The sequence below is a fragment of the Tachypleus tridentatus genome, chromosome 10 (assembly GCF_004210375.1).
Source record: "Tachypleus tridentatus isolate NWPU-2018 chromosome 10, ASM421037v1, whole genome shotgun sequence".
NCBI classification, from domain to species: domain Eukaryota; kingdom Metazoa; phylum Arthropoda; class Merostomata; order Xiphosura; family Limulidae; genus Tachypleus; species Tachypleus tridentatus.
The window spans coordinates 60,141,817-60,165,900 of record NC_134834.1 but is presented as its reverse complement, the minus strand read 5'-3'; the positions used below and the strand labels follow the sequence as shown (position 1 = coordinate 60,165,900).

Genomic DNA, 24,084 nt, shown 5'->3' with positions numbered 1-24,084 from the left:
ACAATCATCTTTCGGTGATTTTCTTTGTACAGAAATGACAGGCTGTGTGATGAACGAGTATATAGTAGGGTTACACTTTTGATTAATCAGAATAAGTCCACTCTGTTTTGCTACTGAAACACCCTTGGAGGCTATAACCATCCTTATTTCCTTGAGTCATACCATCATTATTTGTTCTTTCTATCTATTGCCTGGAGAGACAAATGATCAATTAGACCTTGATGCTTTCATTGAACAGTTGCCGTCTCTTTTTTAAATCCTGGGGGACTTTGATGAACACCATCCCGTCTGGGGAAGTGCTGATATTGATGTGAGAAATTGCTCCATAGAAGGTACAATCTCAGATCACAATCTTTGTCTTTTCAATAGTAGTTCTTATACTTATTTTCACGCACCTTGTTACTCCTTCACTGCTATTGATCTCACAGTTTGTTCCCCTTCACTATTCTCCCACTTTTGAGAGAGGGTTGACAATAATCCACGAGGCAGTGATTATTTTCCTACAATTTTGAGAGAGACTGGCCGTGGTTAATGCCACCCGCTCCCAGTGCCCCAGTGGAAGTTGGATCAAGCAAACTAACCCTCTGGTACTGCTCTCGCAGAACTTGATCCTGCCATCGCCTTTCAAATAGGCTCGTGCACATGCTCGATGGGTAAGATGTCAAAGCCAGAAGGATTAAGTTCACAACCAGCATATCTTCTACTACCAGTTCTAAAGTCATATGGGCAAGATTCGAAAGTTCAGTTGGCAATATAATTCTGTCCCCTCTCGATCTTGCTCTCTGATGGCCAAGAAGTAGCTGATACCAAGAGAATCGCCAATACTCTAGGTGAAAACTTTTGCCGAGTATCTAGCACTTCTGCTTCTTCCTCCACTTTCTTAGTCATCAAGACTTGGGCAGAGCAATTACCTCTTTCTTTTCGAATTGATTGTCTCTATGACTACAATCATCCCTTTACACTGATGTAACTCAAACTGGCCCTTCATCGGTCTGGCAGTACATCTATTGGACCTGGTGATGTACACTATGAAATGCTGCGCTATCTATCTCCTGCTGTTCTTGATATCATTTGAATTGAAATTATTAATGTAGAAAATATTATACGCACACACCTAGACAGAAAGCAAAATCAACCAACTAAAGTAAATACAGCTCACGAATCAAAAAACCACGAAACCATATACTGCTGTATACCATATATCCTGACATCAGCAAACAAATAACCAACATTTGGCAAAAATTAGTAACAAAATATGACATTCCAGTTAATACAAAATTTATTCAAAAACCAGACACAAAACTGAGGTCTATACTATGTAAAAACTACACTGACAAACACCACACCAACATTATTTATAAAATACAATGTGATAACTGCCACGACTTCTATATTGGAGAAACAAGTAGAAAAATGGAAACCAGATTCAAAGAACATAAAAAGTCACCTTTACACGTTTTCGAACACTGCAAGTCAAATAAACACAACATAACCATAGAAAACACTCAAATACTAAATAAAGAAACAAACATAAACAAACGCAAAATTAAAGAAGCCTTACTTATACAACAACTTAAACCCAAAATAAACCAATATAAAGGAACGCCTTTATACCTATATTAATATAATAAAATAAATAAAATTATATATTCAAACATCTAATACCACCCTCTACATTTCGACACACAGTTACACAACCCCTTTCAAACACATGTGGTCAGCTTCCGGTCAGTTACCTCTTTCTTTGTGAACCTGACGATGACCGAAGAAGGTCGAAACGTTGTTCGCTCTTCTATGTAAAATATTTTCTCAACCCAAACGAGCCGTTTTTGCATATAAATTGCTGTGCCTGTTCCGTACATAGACTATGGTCTTGTTCTCTGATGGCTAGAAAGCTGCTGATACCAGGAGTATTGCTAATACTCTATGTGAAAGCTTTTGCTAGGTATCTACACTTTGCTTCATCCTCCACGTCTTAGCCATCAAGACTCTTTTCTTTTGAGCTGATTATCACAATAATTGCAATCTTGCCTTTACACTGGTAGATCTCAAACTGGCCCTTCATCGGTCTGGCAGTACATCGGTAGACCATTCAAAATTCTGCACCATCTATTTCCTGCTTATCTTGCTATTCTTCTGATTGTTTTAACTGGATTTGGTATTTATATGGGTTACGTGGCCATTGCCTAATTTTATTAAAATTTGTTTAATGGACAGGCGGTTTGAAGTTTATGTGGATTCGACACTTTCCCCATTCTTTTCCACACGAATTTGGAGGTATGTTGAGCAGCAGCTACAGACTGCTCTCAGTTATTTATTGAAGTGGACCACAGCAAACGGGTTTAACTTCTCTCTCTCTCTCAAACCGTAGGCATGCACTTTTGCTGCCAACGGGGTATTCAACCTGATCCTAAACTTTATATTGGTGAAGTTGTGCTACCTGTTGTCCCTGAGACAATGTTTCTAGGGCTAATCTTTGACCATAAGCTGACCTTTATACCACACATCAAGCAGCTATGGTTCAAATGTATAAGGGCAATGAACATCCTCTGTGTCTTCTCTTCCACGACTTGGGGAGTGGATTGATGCTCTATTCTATAGATACGATGCGATCTTGTTCAGTTAAAAGTAGACGATGTATCATTGGCCTATGGCTCTGCCAGAACCTCGGCCTTGAAGATGCTGGACCCCATTCATCATCAGGGACTTTGGTTCTGCATGGGCTTTCTGCACTTCCCCAGTTCAGAGCTTATACACAGAAGCCCATGAACCTCCTCTACACCTTCCCCGTTTGCAACTGTCTTTACTGTATGCTATGAAATTTCCTTACCAAAGCATCCCACCTGAGGTTGTGTTTTTTTTTTTTCGGTGGGTCATGCTTTTTCAGAACAGATGATCTGTCATTGTTCCTTTTGGCCTTTGTATCCAGGTGTAGTTGGATGAATTATGTCTGTCTTTGGATTACATTGCTGTATCCACTAGGCAGCCCATCCCACCATGGCTTTTTACAGTCCCCAAATGTGACCTATATTTAAGTCATCTGATAAAAGCAAATACTCCCAATTTTCCAATACTGTCTGCTATTTGCTGAACCTCTTTCGAACCATTCTTCCTTTCCTATTTATACTGATGGTTCAGATTCAGGTGGATCTGTGGGCTCTGCTGTGGTTTTTGTGATTCGATGGTTGCACATAGAATTCCCTCTACAGTTTCTTTGTTCACTACTGAACTGTACAGTATTTCTCTTGCCCTGGATCACATAAAATCTAAGCAGTGCTCAAATTGTACTGTTTATACTGACTTGCTTATTTCTCTTCTGGCCCTGAATTGCTTTACATTGGTTCTCACCCTGTTCTCACTGATATTCAAAACCGACTAGCCCATTTCTCTTTAACATCTACTTTTATCCAGTTTTTCTGGATACCAAGCCACGTTGATATTCACGGTAACGAGCTCACTGACACCACAGTTAAATCTATCTGTTCTGGCACCATCACTGCTGTGCCTGTTCCGTACATGGACCATGGTCCATCTATTCAAGGCTCGGCTCCTTGCCAGTTAGCAGTCGACTTGGAGTGAGCAACATGAAAACAAGCTTTTCCAAATGTAACCCTATATTGGACTTTGGCCGTTTTGCTTGTGTAAGTATTGGAAAGAAGAACTTGTTCTAACTAGACTACTGATTGGTCACAGTTTTTAATTCATAATTTTCTTTTATCTGTGACTGATGCACTCAGGTCACAATAAGCCATCATTATGACTTTCAGCGATGGCACCATCTTAGACGTTTTGTCCCAAGGTTTATCCATAACGTTAGACATTGTTATTGGCGATAGTGACACTGTTCAGCTTAGAAATGTTTTTAGGTTTTTAAAGGCTATTAATCTTTTTATGCTATTTAAGTTTTTTTTATTTATCCATTAGACCTTTTTTAATGTCATTTCTTTTAAGAATCCAAGTAAACCCAGTTCAATTTGAAATTAGGAAATGGCCGTGATGTCAAATAACTCGAAACCAGGATTGGAAAGGCCAACTTTAGGTTTATAACGCTGCTATTTGAATTACCTGTTAGTCATCCTAGTAAGTAATAATAATTAAACTTTTGCTACAAGTCTTTTAAAACTTATATTAATTTACCTTCTGAGAATGGCCATAACGTCGAATAACTCGGAACCAGAACTGGAAAGGCCAACTTCAGGTGGCTGACGGTGGTTTTGAACTTACCTGTTAGTCTTCCTGAGAGTTATGATAATTACAATTATGCTACAGAAAGTCCTTTACAAGTTGTGCTACTGTAGTTTTCGTTTATCACTGTATACTATATGTAAATATTGGTTTGAATGCTATTTATGTTCTTAAAACTTTGTTTTATTTTACCTTAATTCCCTTTTATGAATTTTACTAATTTTAACTTTTTACCAAATGTTTGGCACAGATAACCTAGTTGCTTTGTGCCACAAAACACCAAACTGACCAACCAACCAAGTCTTTGAAATATAATCCAACAACATTTCCAAAACGTTGTTTTGTACCACATAAAAATATTTTGAGAAAGTTTAAGTGGACTGGTAAAACATGTGAGTTGCCTAAAAGTTAAGGCAACAAGTATGTATAAAGATATACAAAAGATGTACGTGCCAGTGTCAAACTATCTCATGCAGGTTTCTTAAAATTTAAAAATAACATATTAAACTCATTTTTATAAAAATTAGCTTAATTATTAGATTTCTGTATTTACTGGGGTATTTTAAGTTACCAGAGATGCACGAGAAATAGAGGTCTTTGAGACAATATGTTGAAGGGTATGTGTATGTGTGTTTTCTTATAGCAAAGCCACAATGTACCATCTGCTGAGCCCATCGAGGAGAATTGAACCCCTGATTTTAGCGTTGTAAATCCGTGGACACACCGCTGTACTAGCCGGGGCATGTTGAAGGAAGATGACTGTTGAGATTTTTTCCACAATAGGATTACTCATCTATTGTATAACCCGTTTAGGAGTATGTATCTTAGACCACAGACAGGCCTTGTGATTTCCACATGTTTAACATTCTCTTTTTCACAAGCAATATGTTACAATTACAATTATGTTGTTATACATAGTATAATGGATTTTCTGTCATATATTTATTTTAATATTGATATTTGTTTTAGTTATATATATGTTTAAAAATGCATATACTTTATATTGTTACACGTGTATTGTGAAATTCCTGTATATTCTCTAAACCTGTAGAAGAAAACAAAACAAACCCTTATTATCAAAGCTTTAGGACATGTACCATGACGGGTTAGATAACACTTAAGTTCAGGGCCACTACACAGCATAAATATTTTGAGCACTCCAAACACTCTTTTCGAAAGTTTTGAAGTCCCTTTGAAACTTATTTTTTTTCGGGGCATTAAGCACTTGAACCTGTTATTTATATCTCTGAGAACAAATCTTTGACTAGCTAGCCTTCCCATGTTGGTCCCTCTACTAGGCACATAACGAGTCAATGTGTACTATAAGTGACAGTGCAGAGTAAATGTATCAAAACAGTCCTAATTTTTGTCCTTTACTTTATTGTTGGTAAACTGGTGTAAAAATACTCATTCGGGAAGATAGGCGGACTTCCCTTTCCTTAAACAATTTGAACAGGTATGACAGGCGCCGTTCCCTTGTACTTATTTGTCTTCTTTTGCAAATGACGAACTGTAAACATTGAAGTTTTGTGACACTTGCCTGTTTTTGTAATGGCGATGAATCCCTCTTATCGTCACAGAATAAGATAATAAGTGGGCATTCTAGTTTTAACTTGTCTGAGCATCTCTGCGTCCAAACAGAGAACACTGAAAAACACAGTAATTTGAGAAGTTTTTAGAGAGAATTTAAGATATAGTTCAGTGTCATTTTACATGTGTGTTACTGGAACTGCTATTTTCTTATATATTTATTTATGCTTAATTTAATATGAAAAAAAATACAACAAAAAACACCAGTGATGGATTGCTTAATGTGAGTGAAACTTAAATCAATAACGGAAAACTTATTCGCGAATATCTAATAACATTAAACTTAATTTATAACTCTTTCTGTTAAAAATGTTCTACTCCCTTTGGGACATATATATTCGGTGAGGTTTATTCAATATTTCAGCGCAATAACCGATATACATTTTCTGTAGATTAATTATTTGACATTCAGATGACATAGACTTAAAATATAACTGAATCAAATATTCATGGAAGAATTTATCTGAACTCACAAATTTTCGTTTGTGATCTATCGTTCAAATGTCCTCGTATAAATAAACATTTTATCCCAGTGTTTTCTTACACCCTTGGAGATTTCATCCGGGACTCAAACTGTAACCATTGCAATTTATACTATATCGTAGAACTGATGGCAAGGGCAACAGAAGTGAAAAATACTAGATAAAACATAACAGTTAGTTTTTTCTTATATTATACAAACTCCGTTTCCAAAATTCTCGCATACTATTATAGCAGAGTAAAAGATGCAGAATGTAGCTCAAAGTAGTATATGCAGCGAGGTTAAAGACGAAATCAAAGAAGTAGGGAAAATTCATTCAGACTCGTCGTCACCAGTGAGCGGAAACTTAAGTAGCGAAAGGGGACAATTTTCTTCTCTGAACTCAAATTTCATGGCAGACTTGTCTGATAGTGAAGACGACGAGGTTTCAGAGGTAATTATTTTCTTTTTTATATAATTTTGTTGTTATAGAAGGAATAAATAAGCTGTTCAGGTTTCTGCTCTAGGTATTAAGTTTAACTTCAAGTTTATGCTAAAGCCAAATTGAAGTTTATTTATCAGTAATACTAAATAAATATATATATATTTTTTTTTTTTGTGGCAAATATTCATGTCTCTACTACACACTCTTTGACTTAAGTTTTATATATGTACATTTGTAGAAACTGGTATATGTACACACATACACACACGTGTAATAGGCATTTTTCCCGTCTTAAATGATATGCATACTTATTGTGTTAGGCTGGTGTTGTGGCAAGACCTAGCATTAACAAAACAAAGTATCCAAAACGTATACTGAATATAGCTAAATTATACAACTTTATGAGATTTAAATTTTGTTTTTTGTAACTTGTATGCTAATGCCTAGGCACATAATATGATGTTTAAAAAGTTAAAGCATGATCATAGAAAAGTAAAAGATAATATCAACAGAAATATCAATTAAAGGACATTTTCTTTCAACATGTTTAAAGTTGGTTTATATCAACTAAGATTTACTAAACCAACCACTGTCAGTGAACCCCAAATGAAGGCTTAAATTAATATAAAATGTGCATGTCACATCATTAACTCAATCATTTTAACAAGTTTAAAACAAACCCCATAAAATAATGGATATGAACAATGTCTCACCAGGTTTTGGAAAAGAAAAAGGACAATGTCTCACCCAAATATTTTTTTATATATTCTACCTTTTTATTTACTTTATTACTGTTTTGAAGACATTTTGAAAGATTGTTTGTTTCAACATAATAATCTAATAAGGTAGATAATTTTGTAATTATAGCTTGTATTTTTAAATATGAGAAATTACACATTGTTGCAAAAATTTGGCACTTTGTTGCATAAAATTGGCATCTCACTAGAAAGAAATGGTTTATTTCAATAAAACAATTGTCAAACACATATTTCAGTTGAATACAAGAGACTAAATTTTTTTTTAAATTATTGGAAAATATAAAAGACATAAAAAAAAACCAATTTTGTTTGAACACAAAACAAAATTGACAATTCAATTAATGTAAACAAAAACTTAAAGTAATTGCCCATAATTGAAATATTGTTAAACAAAATTGAATATTTGTATGAACTAGGGAAATGTGGTGGTTGACTTTATTTGATTACCACATCAATGTCTTATAGGTATAATTTTTCACAAAGTATGCATCATGTACTTTGTCAAAGTAATGCCAAAGTTTTGGAACAAGTACCTGTCATAATGCATCAAATACCTCCCCAATATCTTCTGGCTCTTTGGAATGTTCATGCAGTCATACTGGCTGGGGAAAGACAACATAAACAATGTCTGAGAAGCTTGGAATAATGGTTTCAGAACATTGGTTGGGCACAAGCATCCATTATTTTGGAAGGCTGTAGAGAGTTTGAGAAAGGATGAGGCAGTAGTGTCAACCCTAATTGTACAGGAGAGTCATAGTCAACCCTTAAGGAACTTCTAATGTTTTCCCATAATTTTTTTGCTCTGGTGAGACATTGTTCTGGATCCCTGAAATATGGCCAACAAATCTGCAGCTGATCTTCTAAACTTTAACATAACATTTTAAAAACAACAAGAGGCCTGTTAGTATGTTAATTTTTTCCATCCACTTAATAGCTGAAAAAAAGCAAAATCCCAAATTGAATGCTAATCATGTAGGTATGTATCAAGACTCCTTTTTAAACGCTTGTGGAGGATACTCTAGATGGGATCAGACCAAAGCTATAACCTTATTTGGACCTCGGAGCAGGTTACAGGTAGTAAAAGTACACTTGCATATTAACTTGCACAATTTAAGTAAGAGTAATGATTCAAACTATTTTAATAATTTTAGTTCCAAAATGATGTAGAATTAACATTTTGTTGTTTTGTAACCATTTATTTTCTATAATTTGGAAAAACAAATGAAACATTTTTCAACTTCCATTTCTACATAACTTTTAAGGATTCTCTCCTGTAAAAAATGTATTTGTAGTTTTCATTATAGTTTATATTTCTTAAATATTATCATATTTTATTTTTAGAGCTTTTTTTTTCTGTTAGGGATTTTATTTTTACAGCTCTTTACTGCCACTCCTTCTCGTGTGTGATCTGAAAAATAATAATGAAACCCATCTTTAAAATTAGTTGAATCATTAACTAAATGCCATTCAGTTGAAGAGAGTATATTATAAATTCTATACGTCAACAAAGAGTAAATAAAGTGGTTTATATTCCTTTAAAGTACTGACTGAATAAAGGTTTTGTAAGGGGCTAACAAAGGAATTTAAAGGAAACCACAAATCTGGGAATTTGTAAATTTAATAATTACATGTGATTCTTGTATCCCCACCCCCCCAAATTCGTAATCAAAATTAACACATTGGTACTTGACACATGCAACTTAGAACAGAAAATATTAACACACAGCCAAAAACAATGTTCTAAAACTATTATTATTTATCCATTCTTCTAACTAAGCTATGTGTGTGTATTAACATATTTTCCTTACTTGTTTGAAACAACTTTGGCAATATAGAGCTATAAAATTGAAGCAGAATAACTATAAACTGATTTTGACAATAACCTACTCTCATGAAGAAAGCAATAAATTGATATTTTCTCTTTCTATTGATCATAAATAATCCAATAGCTAATGTTGGAGAGAATTCTTTACATTTTTTAAAGACACCGAGAATGGATACATAAATTTCCATTTTGGCTTAGGAGTATGTAAACTTTAAGTGTGTAAGTCATTAGAAACCTAAAAAGTTTAGATTGGGTGAATAGAAATTCCAAAATGCAAGCTTAGAGTAAAGAAATATCAGTGTATTTGAATATTTTCTTTTGCAATTAAGTTGAAGCTTAAATTAATATTTGAATTACAAGATATGTTTGCTGCTGAGTTTTAATGACCTTGATGATATTGTTTAATTACATTTTTAAAATAAGTTTTAAAACAAAACACATGGCATACACACTTTGACTTACCCATATCTAGAGGGTTAACAGTTAAAAACTATCATATTTAATGATTTCTAAAGTTAAAGAAATAGTAACAGAATTTTGAGACTTGTTTGTTTTTAATGTAATCTTAATTTAAAGTTTCATAAAATTTTTGTCCTCTGATATTTTTAGATGATTAAAATTTAATACATCTTTTTGACTAGTTAGTAAATTCAAATTCAGGAATAAATAATAAAACTTTACACATGTATTGTTAGGTGTTTGTTTGTTTGTTTACTTTTTCATTTGTGCTAAAATGTCGAGTTACATACAGTTGTTTAAATAGCCTGTAAGTTACAAATTAGCTGCAGGAAAGTAACAACTAGGAAAGCAGTGTTCTTGGCTGGTCACTTGCAGTTCTTAAGACTTTACTTTTAACTTAGAGATATTATCAGCTGTTGACATTATTTCCTCATTGTCCTTTATTTTTTCAGAATTTTTCTATCTCTCTTCCTAGTTGGTTTCAAAAATAGTTTTGATTAGATGGTGAACTAAACTTTCTTTTTTATTTGTCAGTCAGATATTGTGACAGTGTGTGATTAATTTTCCAACTTCAGCCAGTTTCTTGTTTTAGAATACACAGTTGAGCACACAAGACATTCCTCTTCAGTAAGTAAAGTGGCATATGCTGTTAAGTGTATTGTCCCTTTGCACAGTGAAAATGAATCTGAAGCACCCACGTAGATGATTTCTGATTATAGTCGTGTACATTGTCCACCACTATGTGATTAATTGTTTGGATATAACCATGCCCTTTTAAAATTTTAAACTTGATCCCAAGAACTAAGCATGCATAATTTAGTTAATGAGGTATTTCACTAGTTATTGTTGTATTTAATAGTTTTTGACATAACATCATAGTAAATAAGTTTACATTTAAATTTCTGTAGTAATCTATTGCTATCTGCATCAATCTTTTTTTTGTGGTCTCCTTTGTAAAATTGTGTAAAATTTTATTTAATGAAAGAATGTGCTGCTTTCTGTTATACTTTGTAAAATTTGAACTTTTTCCTTCCCTACAAAGATATTTCCCTTTTTTCCGTATTCATGTATTTAGCCCTTCATATGAACTACAGTACCAGTTTCACTTGGTGTTTTAGATCATTTGCACTGTACATATTTGGAAGAGAAATTTTGTCAGAAAAATGGTTATAAACTCCAACCTTTCTCTTGACCTTGTTAACCTTCATGCTTCCATGAAAATATAGTTAGTTCTTTCCAGAATGTTTCAAGCTTATGCATTGCAGGAGTTGTGTTGATGACACTTTTTTGTACTGTTTAATAGTGTTCAACTGGTCAATATTTAAATGGTAAATGTCCCAATATGAAGTTTATTGTAGAGTACCAAAATAATGTAGAACTCTAATTCATTGATGATATTCTTAAATAACTAGGGTAATCTTACTTTTGAAGTATATTGTAAACCACTTTTGCTGGATTTTATTCATATTTTGAAGGTTTTACTCCACCAGTATTTAAATAAAATCTAATTAAAAATTGATATGCTGAACATTTAAAATATAAGGAAATCTAAACCTTTCTTGAATCAGAAGGTGAAAGCATTAAGTAAAACCTCAGAAGATGAAATTGTTGTCAGTTGTCATTTTTGAAATAGAATAATCAACAGAAAAACTAAGTACCCCATCTTCTGTTATTAGATAATCTGAAGAAAACTGTTATTTAGTCATATACTTCTTAGGCAATTTTTCATGCATGGTTATGAAGAAAATTTAGAAAATCATCAAACATCTATATTGTATCTACAAATTCAGATAAAATATATATTTTAAAACAAGGTAGGTTAAAAGAGCTCTTCAATCTGAAAGGCATACAATGTCCATTAAAAACCCTCTGTAGTGGTGTGTGAGTTCAAATGTTAGATGTGCAACATGAGATATAGTGGATCAGTTAATGGAAGGTTCTGTAGTCAAAAGAAAATTGTAAAGCTAAAACCAACAACACACACAGTATTATCAGCCATTGTTTAAATGAATGTAATATTGTGCTTGCTTTTAGTTTTTTACCCATCATTCTCCATTCCTGGGAAGATTTACATTTTAGAATGCTAGAACCTCTTGTTGTTAAGCAAAGAAAATCAGCTCTCAACTAGATGATGAGCATGCTGCCACTACATCTTCAATTGTGAAAGTGTAAAAAAAGAACATATGAACTTTGTCTTCAAACCTTTTTTGATGTTTTGAGCAAAGAGACTAGTCCCTTGTAACCTTATCAATGAAATTATTGACCTTTTCTATTATGTTGATGTACGAGGGTTGTTGCAAAATACGCGGACTGACGTCATAAAACAAAATGTACTTTATTTAGAAGTTACAGGTCTGGGACCCCTTCAAAGTACTCTCCTCCCCAATGCACACACTTATCCCAACGATGTTTCCACTTGTTGAAACAGTCCTGGTGTGCTTCTTTTTGTAATGTCCTCCAGCTCCTTCGTCGCATTTGCCTTAATTTCGGGAATAGTCTCAAATCTTCTTCCTTTCAAGGGTCTTTTTAGTTTGGGGAACAGGAAAAAATTGCAAGGAGCAAGGTCAGGTTAGTAGGGGGGGTGGGGAAGAACAGTGATCGAGTGTTTGGCCAAAAACGTACGAGTTCTGAGGCACAAACTTCGCAGCAACGTGGTGCATCTTCAATTTTTTTGGTCAAAATCTCGTAACAAGATCCAACTGATATCCCACACTCTTCAGCAAGCTCCCTGACAGTCAGACGTCGATTTGCCCGCACCAGGGTGTTGATTTTGTCGACGTGTGGGTCGTCAGTTGACGTGGAAGGACGTCCAGGACGCTCATCATCTTCAATGGACTGTCGACCATCCTTAAAATGTTCATGCCACTTGAAACATGCCGTACGCTTCATAGCAACATCACCGTAAGCCATGTTAAGCATAGCAAAAGTTTCAGTCGCAGATTTTCCAAGTTTAACACAAAATTTCACAGCAAGTCGTTGCTCCTTCAGGTCATTCATTCTGAAATCCGCCAAACGAAAAAAATCGCACTTCACTTAAAACCGCGTAGCTAATACACAAATGAAGACATCTGCAATCGGCGTCGTAATCAGCTGATCTGTGCGAACCTAGCAACACCAAGCAGATTCCCCTGGAATCAACTGGAGCCGTGCAATTCAAACAGTCCGCGTATTTTTTGAACAGACCTCGTATTTGATGATGATGATATTTTAAAACTGCAGTCATTTACCAAAGTGCAATTTCCATGTTCTTCCATTTGAAAAATAGGTTTTTGGCTTCTGTGTAATGTTGAAAGGAATTAATTTTTTTCTTAGTATCCTTTTTTCTTTTTTGACTGAATGAACAAACAAGACCCTTCTAAGCTGCATAATGTTTTGTTTAACGTTTAGATTTTTTTCTAACATTGTGATTTACACTGTCTGAGACTTAAAATCGTTAAAAGTTGTGTGTAAAGTTCTATAATTTTTTTAAAATATTTTTCTTGCATATCAATATAAGGAAAATCTTTTTCATCTCTTGTACATACCTTTTATTTCATACTAGTAATTACTGTACTTCAGGTTTCACTTTCTGTGATCTTGGATAGGTATTTCCATTCCAACTGCTTTGAAAATGTTTTTGAACTTTTCCAGCCCTTTTCATTGATAGATTTCTTCTACAGAGTTATTGCATGTGGAACCTTGGATTTTTGTTTAAAGACTTTTCCTATTTTGCTTATGATCCTTGTGTTTTTCTTTGTTTTTAGCATCAGGGAATTGTAGTTTTTGTTTATCACTGAAATGTGATGTTTGTTAGATCCTTCATTTTACTGAACATAGGTTTAATGGGTGAGTAACTGCTTTAACTTTATTTCTTTTTGTGTACTTTGGATCTTTTTTATATGGTTCTGTGGTTACATCCTATTCAGTTGGTTGTAATGTATCTGAAGTTGATATTTTTAGAATTACAGTCAATATTGAAGAGTGTAGATACTTTTTGCTGTACAGAATTACCCTAATTTTCTAACCTGCAATTCTATTTGAGATGAAAACAAAAGTAAGAAAAAACAGAGGTAATTCTGAACAAAATCCTCTCTACCATTTGTCATATTTTGAATATGCTCAAAATAAGACAAATGGTAGAGGGATTTTGCTCATAAATGGTGTAGTGAGTAAAAATACAGACAGACTTCACCAATGTAGGCCTTGACAGATATTTTCAAAAATTGGCACTAGGTTTGATATAAAAAGTGGAAATATATTTTCAGCTGGTTGTGTGATTATGATGCGAGACATATAGTTTTACACTAAAAAAAACAAAGGGTTAATTATTAAACTTTATTATATAACATATTTTAAAGTTAAATTTCAATATGTGCAGTTACTAAAATAGTAGAGTAAATAATTGTAATTCAGGTGGATTCTTGCAATGAATGAAAGTAAAATGTAAGTAATTACTGTTATATTGATAGGCCAAATGTGTTGTTTCAGAATAGGTCTAATCAACTCATCATTACAACACTGTACAAAGATAAGCAAAGGCCTTTTGGTGTTCCTAATCTAACTTCTATACTGTTTGTACTGGGAAATGGAGGATCTATTCATTTACTTTAATAAGAGCAACCTATGAATGCTGACACTTGCATGATATCAACAACTACTTGATAAAATTGCTTGAATAAACAGCCTTTGGTCCTATTTGAGTATCTGAATGACAAGAAAGAAGAAAACCAAAATATTGTTAAATTTGTGGTGTTGTGCAACTACAGCACTTCATTCTTGAAAAACTTGAAATGCTTTATCTGCCATTAAAATCCAAGAAACAGTTTGATTTCAGACTCAAAGAATTTGAAAATAGTTTCAGACTTCCAAGTGTTCAGAAGTGTTCTAGGTTTGAGTTCTATTTCTCACATATCTGTACATGAATAAAGTGGGAGAAAATACTGAGAGTCGCCAAATTTTTAATGCCATGATGACATGGCACCTGGTATTTGTTAAAGTGTGTGTTAGTGCAAGGGTAAAAAATGTCAGTTATTTTTATATAGAAAGATAAGTTTCTGCTAAAATTTCATTTTAGTTTTAAAAATTAATGTCTCTGGAACTGAATGAGATAGCATCACTGTTTACATGTACAGATGTCATATAAAATAATGTTTAACCATGAATATTGACATTTGAAATACAGTAACAAGTAACTTCAATAGTATGATACTGCCCTCCAGTGTTTGCTTGATAAACGGTTAACCATATTAAATATGTCTCCTTGTACTATAATGAAGTTTTTTATGTGTATAGCTATCTTTTCTTGTTCATCTTACACTACATTATGGAGCTCTGTCTTCTACTCATCTTTATGGAACAATGTGTTACATGTATCTCAGTTTTTGTTTGCCTGAAGTGTATTAAATTTGAAAATTATTGTAACTTTTCAAGTACCAAGTGATCTTGATTAAATATGATCTTTATTTTCTTAAGTAGTTTGCTATTATATGATGTAAGTTAATTAACATTTTGATTTGAATTATTTTTTACTAACTGATAAGTTATGGAAAAAGTGAACATTTAAAAAAAGTAAAGGACAGAAGTACTTGTTGAAAACACACACACAGGGGTGGACAAAAGTTACGTTCTGTTGAAAATGTTGTTAATTTGTTGTATCTTTCATTAGAAAACAGAAAAATATGTAATGCTATATGTTTTTAGAATGCACTGACTGAGATCAAATATGATCTCAAAACGTGATTTCAACACTGGTTTTTATACATAACTGAAATTTTCATAATTTTAGTTACATTTTCTCATCATTTTGTAGGTTAATTAGAGCAAGAAGATCTAAAAAACTACAGCAGATGTGCAACACTTTTTATGAGAAAATGTAACTAAAATTATGAAAAGTTCAGGTATGTACAAAAGCCAGTGTTGAAATTAGGTTTTGAGATTATATTTGAACAGATCTGGTAAAGTGCATTCTGAAAAACCTATAGCTTTTTATATTTTTCTGTTATCTAATGAAAGATTAGCAACATTTTCAGGGGGGGGGCACTTTTATTTCATACTCATGTGTATGTAGTTCAAATATATTGCTTTTATAGTTTGATTCAGAAATAAAATGCCTTTGTACTTATGAAGTATTTTTAATATATTTAGTATATTTATGTGTAAAAAAAGATTGTTATGTATTAGCTTAGCTCAGTATGAAACCTTTAGTTGTATTCCTCTGGCATAAGAAAAGGAAATATTTTGAGCAATATGTAATGAATAGTAAATGCACTAACAATTATTTTGATTCTTGGTTATTACCTGAATTTTGATTAATTGTAATCATACAATAACAAAAAATTGTTTTGAAAGTTTGATAGTGATATATTTCTCTAAGGACCAAACTTCACATGATGAAGAGCTTAAAAGTGAATTCAAACAACATCTTTCTTCACAAATCATGGTAAACTGAGGAACCAAGTTAATTTTATTTTGCCTTAGTTTGAGTATTTAAAATTAGAGATTTTAAACATTTGAGTCTTCTGATACACTAGTTAAATTTTGTTTTTGATCATTAGATATAAGTTTGGAACACTTTTTAGATTTTTGTACATAACTGTCCTTTTTTTGTTTTTCTTATGGTATTTCAGGTTGAGTCATTCATTTTAGATCAAGCAGACTTGGATGAAGAACCAGTATTGGATAATACATCAAAATTCTTGTTACCTGGAGAAGGTACAGAGACCCTAGAGCTGCACAGTATAGATCCAGAAACCAGGGCAGAGTTAGAAGCTTTTTTTAAAGTACCTGGGGCATGTGAGTATGTTTGTATTTTCTAATAGTGAATGTGATAAAACTTAGTACAAAATGCAACTGTTACATGTATGCTTCAAGATATGTATGATAGATTTTAATATTTTATAAGAGAAGTGTGTGAAAAGTTAATCATAGTTTTGCTAAAAATTTTTTATTACAGTATTATATTGGAAAACTAATTAAATATCTGCTATTTCTTGCAGAATGTCATGAAATTACAGTAAAAAGTTAGTGAGTTTATGTCCCAGAATATCTTGTCCTTATATTCCTGCTTCTGACAAGGTCTTTCTAGAATATTTCTTCTTTTCCATTGGTCTTATACCATAAGTTAGTTTTAGTGTTATTAATATTTTGATCTGAAATTCACCAGATTAATTCTGTGGTTAGACATTTTTTTAAGTAGCAAAAATATTTACTTATAATTTAACTAAAATTATTTTGCCATCTTCATGAAGATTAACAAAGGACAATTTATAAGATAAGCATAATGATTCTTATTACATAAAATACTGGAAGTTCCAACAACACTTAGACTGTGTTCTCTAGGTATGACACAAAGCTAAGCATACATGGCTTAATATATAAAGATTATGATTCATGGGAAATCGAGGATTGTATATAAATAGTGATGCTTGGGAATCCAAGGTTTATAGATAAACAAATGTTGTCACTTAAGATTGTTGATTAAAAGTGAGTTTAAGATCAGAAAATTGTAAAGTTGATAAAGTGTGAGAAAGAATAGTAAGAGAATAAAGTCAGCCAGAGTCTACTAATGTTAACAAGGACATAATCACTTATTTTTATAATTTAAAACATTTTAAAAGGTTATTTTTGGGTTGATGTAGGAGTTATCCCAAAGTATCCTATGCACAGTTTCAAATTTAAAATGAGTAAGATCAGATTCTTAATTTTGTGCTGCTTTTTATATATGCAGTTTTTTTGTTTGCCACTAGTCTTGAGGCTCCCAACCAAATTCAAGTACTTGTGCTGTTGTTGCACTAGACCGTGCAAATGATCATGTAACAACCCCTCACCAATAGGAGTGGAGCACATCCTTCTGTTGCAATTCATTCTCTTTACAATAATTGTTCAGTCCTCACTTCTTAATCTGACACTTGTATGTTGAAGTATGTTTGATACTCATGCTGGTGGTTAAATTTTTCCATAACATTTTTATTGTCTTTGAATAGTTTTGTACCTTTTATACTAATGTGTGGAAATATATTATTTTGATTACTTTTTGTTTCTTTCTTCATTATGAACTCGCAAGTTTATTTTTCTACTGCTTTATTTAGCAATGATCAACAAGACCTTATTCAAGCTAGACAAACAAGACTTATGGCACCAGGCTCCTTTTTCTGTTAAGGATGTGTGGCCATTGTGCATCAAGAGTTGGGGAGCTACGTGTTATCTGGTTCTTTCTCTGACTTAGGGACAAAGAGTCCTTTATTTATAGAACAGGTTCACAAAGACAGTGACTTTAAGTCTTTTTCCTCCACCTGCTTTTGTTCCACTTTTGCAATACTTTATCTTCCTAACCCTTCTTCCTCTTTCATGGACATTGTTTCTCAGGTAAGTTGTATTTAGTCCCTTTCATTTACGTCTTGTGATTCTTCTCACTCCCTTCTGCATTTAGGTTTTACTACTGATTATTTTATTTTTACCCTTCCTCCTGATATTCAGACCTATGCTGATCAATTTCTATCTCACCTTCATGCTGGATTCAGGTGTTTCATCCACTTTGCTCGAGGGATACAAGTCTTGGTTTGTCATAGGGCTGAGTTTTTCTTTTTGGAGTCACTTATTCAGGTTTGGTGTTCAGATCCTTTTATCTTCTGTTCATCTTTCACCAGCTCAGTTCTCATGTCTTCATCTCATGTTTCTATTTTTGTTCATTATCTTTCCTCTGTTTTCTTTTCAAGGCTATCCACCATTTACTTGAGAGATTTTGGTAGATACTTGTTCTGTTGTCTTATGTAACTACATTTATCTTCTTCGCTTCCCCACACATGACTGTTTTTGTTGTTGGGACTTGTTATGCAGGGGTATTCTACTTTCTCGGGTATGCTTACATGCCTCTTATCTCCGAGAACTTCAAGTGGCTCTTTTTCTCCACCATGATGTTTCTGGGGAGCATTAGATCCTTTGAAATATAGTGTGCAGACTGTTTTTCTCTAGTTTTCCGTCTTTTGACTTCCACGGTGTGGATTCCTGTTTGTGGTAAGGGAAGGTTTTGTACTTTCTGTTTACCTCCTCTGGGATCTAAATATCCACCCACTTGCTTGCTGTGTGTGGTGACCTGTGAAGGGGAGGAGAGGATCCTAGTGGTTGAGGGGTCCAGTTGTAACACACCACTTTGGCCTTGAATTCCTGTAGATGGGTGACTTTATGGTGGCCCCCCTAGTGTCACTCTGCTGGTCATCTTGGGCTAGGGTCAACCAAGTAGTAGTGTTGGATGTTCTCAGCAGGTGTTGTGGACATTATATCTGATGCTGGTGTTTGGGTATAGTGCTCACAAAACCCTGGCATGCTGTTTCTGTAAGACCTTGGAGAGGGTGATTAATGCTCGTCTTGTTTGGTTCCTCGAATCAAACAACCTTCTCTTGCCTATCCAGTGTGGGTTCTGAAAGCAGCACTCCACCATGGACCACCTGATTTGATTTGAAATGTCAGAGAAGCCTTTCTCAAACTATAACATCTTGTATCAATATTCTTTGACATTGAGAAGGCTAAATATAATGAAGGTATGGCATTTTGCAAGACCTTCATTTATGGTTAGTGGTCATTGCCCATTTTTATTAAATTTTTAAAGGACAGGTGATTCCAAGTTAGTGTGGGTTTGACATTTTCCTGTTCTTTTCTACAGGAACTTGGAGTACCTCAGGGCTGTGTTTTAAGTGTCTCACTTTTCAGTACCAAGATTAATGCCATCACTGAACAACGTCCTCTTACTGTTGCAAACATGCTCCATGTTGACAACTTTCACATCTCATGTTAGTTGTTGAACATTAGGTATATTGAATGACAGCTACAGGCTGCTCTAAATCGTTTACTGAAGTGGACCACAACAAACTGTTTTATCTTCTCTCTCTCTAAAACTGTTTGCATGCACTTTTGCCACCAATGGGGTATTCACCCCAATCATGAACCTCTGTATTGGTGAAGTTGTGCTACCTGTGGTCCCTGAGAAAGTTCTTGGGGCTTATCTTTGACTGTAAGCTGACCTTTATACCACACATGAAGCAGCTATGAGTCAAATGTACAAGAGCACTGAACATCCACCATGTCCTTTCTTCCACCACTTTGGGAGCAGATTGATGTTCTGTGCTAAAGATATATCATACTGTTATTCAATCGAAACTAGAATTTGGATCACTGTTCTATGACTCTGCCAGGACCTTGGCTTTAAAGATGTGGACCCCATTCATCATCAGGGACTTCAGCTCTGCACCGGGGCTTTCCTCACTTCCCCAGTTCAGCGATTATACAAAGAGTCTCATGAACCTTCTCTAGATTTCCACTGCTTGCAACTGTCTTTACTGTATGTTTCAAAACTTTGATCCTTACTGAAGCATCCATCCTGGGGTTGTATTTTCTTCTTTTGGTGGGCTTTGCTTTTTCAGAACAGACAATCTGTCATTGCTCCTTTTGGTCTTCATATCTAGGAACAGTTAGATGAATTGGGTCTGTCTTTGGATAACATTGCTGTATCCACTGGTCAACCCATCCCACCATGGCTTATTACAGTACCCCTTGGTGAGGATTCCTGTATGTGGTGATGGGACCTTCAGGGAAGGTTCTGTTCTTTCAGTATACCTCCTCTGGGATTTGTACATCCACCCGTGTGTTTGCTGTGCATGGCAACCCATGAAGGGGAGGATAGGATCCTGGGGGTAGAGGGGTTCAACCCTTAACACACCACTTTGGCCTTGAAATCCTGTAGATGGGCAGCTTTGGGGAAGCCCCATTTGGGTCAGTCATCTGGTCCACTTGGGGTAGGGTCAACCAAATAGCAGTGTTGGATGTTCTCAACAGGTGTTGTAGACATTGTATCTGATGCTAGTGTTTGGGTATAGTGCTCACAAAACCCTGGCGTTGCTGCAGTATCCTTGTTTGGCATTGTAGCGCATCCCCTTGTACGGCTTCATGGCAGGTAGGGTCAGTGGGCACCGAAAAAGTCTTTTTTTATTATGGATCCTCCAAATAAAAACTTAAATAAAACAGTGAAAAAACAGTTCATAGGTAAATGACTACATCTTGAAGATTCTGAGCAGCAATCTTCAACATCTGTAACACCTGTACCTCATTTTCTTATACTTTCAGAAAAACCTTTGGGGGAAGTGTCTCTATTTTTCATTCAGAAGCAACTAGAGGGACTTGCTGGCTCTCCAGACTCTGTAAAGAAGCTTTGCTCTGGTGACATGTTGGTGGAAACATCCACATCTCAACACAGTGAACTCTTCTTGCATTCAAAGGCAATTGGGGATATACCTATTGAGGTTACATCTCATGCTACTTTGAATTCATCACAGGAGTTATTGTTGAGAGGGATTTGAAGAACATCCCTGAGTCAGAGATTCTCTCTGGTTTCTCCACTCAAGGAATTTCTGCAGTGAGGCGTATCTTCACTTGCAATGATAGAATTACGATACCAACCAACATCCTTATTCTGACATTTACATCACCACGTCCACCTGCCACCATCAAGGCAGGTTATTTTAATTGCAGGGTACGGCTATACATTCCCAACCCTCTCAGATGTTTCCAGTGTCAGTGGTTTGGTCAGTCAAAGACGTCATGTCGTGGTTCCTTGACGTGTGCTCCTTGCAGTGGCAAGGACTCTGATGCCTATGAGTGTGAAACGGACCTTTATAACATTACTTATCCTGAGGCTCGAAAGTTGCTGTCCACCATTTCATCTTGGACTGTTCTGCTGCACTTCATTCTGCTACTGCAGTGGGAGAGCAGGTGAATCTCTCTGTGCTTCCAAAAAGAATCATTCTCAAATCAAATGTAAAGCCTTTTGACCTCCATGGTTAAAAAAGTTAATGAATCAACTTCAACACTAATCTCTGTGCCTAATATACATTTTAGCAAACCCCAAGATCCACGTCCTTTGGTTCTGGGTACAGGCATTTCCTTGGGTACATCTTCTTCTCCTACCCCAAGATGCAAAACAATCATTTGTTCATGTCATCAGTTGCTGGAATTCTCTCCAACAACAAAAACCTGCCCAATCAACCCAGTGCAGCATTCATGGAGGTTGATAGACCTCCCTCAAATGAAGATAGTAAAGAAAAAATGTGGTCGTAAGTAGAGGGGTTCTCTATCCAATTCACCTACACATAAATAAAAATGGCCACCCTGATACAATGGAACTGTCAAGGTTTACGTTCTAATCTGGATGACATCAAAACACTGATTTTTTTCTACTGTCCTGAATGTCTTTCCTTCCAAGAAACATTTCTGAAACCTGCCAATACAGTCGCCTCTTGGTGGTTTTCTTTGTGCAGAAATGATAGGCTGTGTGATGGAAGAGTGCATGGAGGGGTGGCACTGTTGGTTGATCAGCATGTGCCTATCCTGTCTTTGCCACTTGACACATCCTTGAAGGCTGTAGCCATCTGTTTTTCTTGGGTTGTACCATCACTTTTTTGTTCTTTCTACCTGCCCCCTGGAGAGACGTATAATCAATCAGACCTTGATGTTCTCATTGAACAGTTGCTGTCTCCCTTTTTAATTCTGGGAGACTTTAATGGATATCATCTTCTCTGGGGAAGTGCTGATATTGATAGGAGGGGTCACCCTGTGTAGCATACACTCTCTGCTCACAATCTTTTTCTTTTCAATACTGGTTCTTCTACTTATTTTCATGCACCATGTCAGTACTTTATTGCTATTAATCTATATTTGCTCCTCTTCACTATTCTCCAATTTTTCATGGAGGGTTGACAGTAATCCACGAGGCAGTGGCTTATTTTCCAATAATTTTGAGAGAGACTGGCCATGGTTGATGCCACCCGTTCTGTGTGCCCTGGTGGAAGCTGGATCATGCAAACTGGCCCTCTTACTACTCCACCAGAACAAGATTTTGCCATCATCTGTAAGCCATCAATAGACAACTGTGGCAGCAGTAACTGACTGTATTATACAAGCAGTTGCTCAATGTATTCCTAAAACCTCCACACTGTTTCCACTATATCCTCGTCCGTGGTGGAATTCTGTCTGCCACATGGTACAGGAGGCTCAAAAATGGGCCTGGGGTACTTTCTGTGGATATCCCACACTCTCAAACTGCATTGATTTCTAGCAGGCCAGTGCACATGCTCAGTGGGTAAGACATGAAAGCCAGAAGGAATCTTGGATTAAGTTCACAACCAGCATATCTTTTGCCGCCAATGCCAAGGTCATATGGGACAGGATTCGAAAGGTCGGTGGGCACTACAATTCTGTCCCCCTCTCGATCTTGCGCTCTGATGGCCAGGAAGTGGCTGATACCCAGAGCATATCCGAGACTAGGTGAAAGCTTTTGTTGGGTGTCTAGCACTTCTGCTTCTTCTTCCACCTTCTTAGCCATCAAGTCTTGGGCAGAGCAGTCACCTCTTTCCTTTTGAGCTGATTGTCTCTATGACTACAATTGCACCTTTACATTGGTGGAACTGAAACTGGCCCTTCATCAGTCTGGCAGTACATCAGCTGGACCTGATGATGTACACTTTGAAATGCTGTGCCATCTATCTTCTGCTATTCTTCTGATTATTTTTAACTGGATCTGGCAGGAGAATGTTTTTCCAGATACCTGGCACGAGGCTATTGTCCTGCCTTTCTCTAAGCCTTGGAAGGATTCCAAGATTCCTTCAAACTACTGTCCAATTGCTTTGACAAGCTGTCTCTGTAAGGCCTTAGAAAGGTTGGTTAATGCTCATCTTGTTTGGTTCTCGAATAAAACAATCTCCTCTCGTCCACGCAGCATGAGTTCCGCAGACAACTCTCCACTGTGGATTAACTGATTCGACTTGAAACGTCAATAAGAGAAGCCTTTCTCAAAAGATAAAATCTTGTATCAATATTCTTTGACATTGAGAAGGCTTATGATACAACATGGAGGTATGGCATTTTGCAAGACCTCCATATATATGGGTTATATGGCCATTTGCCCATTTTTAAAAAAATATATTTTGCTCTTATTTGACTGAAACTCGACTATGGATCTCTGGTCTATAGTTCTGCCAGAACATCGACCTTGAAGGTGCTGGACCCTATTCATTATCAGTGACTTTGGCTCTGCAGTGGGGCTTTCTGCACTTTCTCAGTTCAGAGCTTACACACAGGCTCATGAACCTTCTTTGTACCTTTGCTGTTTGCAACTATCTTCACTATATGCTTTGAATCTTCATTCCTTACCAAAGCATTCCACCTGGGGTTGCATTTTCCTTCCTTGTTGGGCCATACTTTTTCAGAACAGATGATCTGCCATTGTTCATTTTAGCCTTCGTATTCAGGCACAGTTGGATAAATTGGGTCTGTCTTTGGATAACATTGCTCTATCCACTGGTTAACCCATACCCCCATGGCTTCTTACAGTCCCCAG

At 35.5% G+C, this 24,084-nt stretch overlaps 1 protein-coding gene across 1 annotated transcript in view; it reads left to right on the top strand.

The window, feature by feature from the left end:
* The first annotated feature begins 6,334 nt into the window (after positions 1 to 6,334).
* The window catches only part of LOC143229380 (ankyrin repeat domain-containing protein 17-like), a 126,934-nt gene continuing 109,184 nt past the window's right edge, over positions 6,335 to 24,084 (top strand). The window contains 2 exon segments of the mRNA XM_076461621.1: positions 6,335 to 6,689; positions 16,328 to 16,493. Of these exon segments, the coding sequence (XP_076317736.1) occupies positions 6,501 to 6,689; positions 16,328 to 16,493 (355 nt within the window). The 5' untranslated portion in view covers positions 6,335 to 6,500.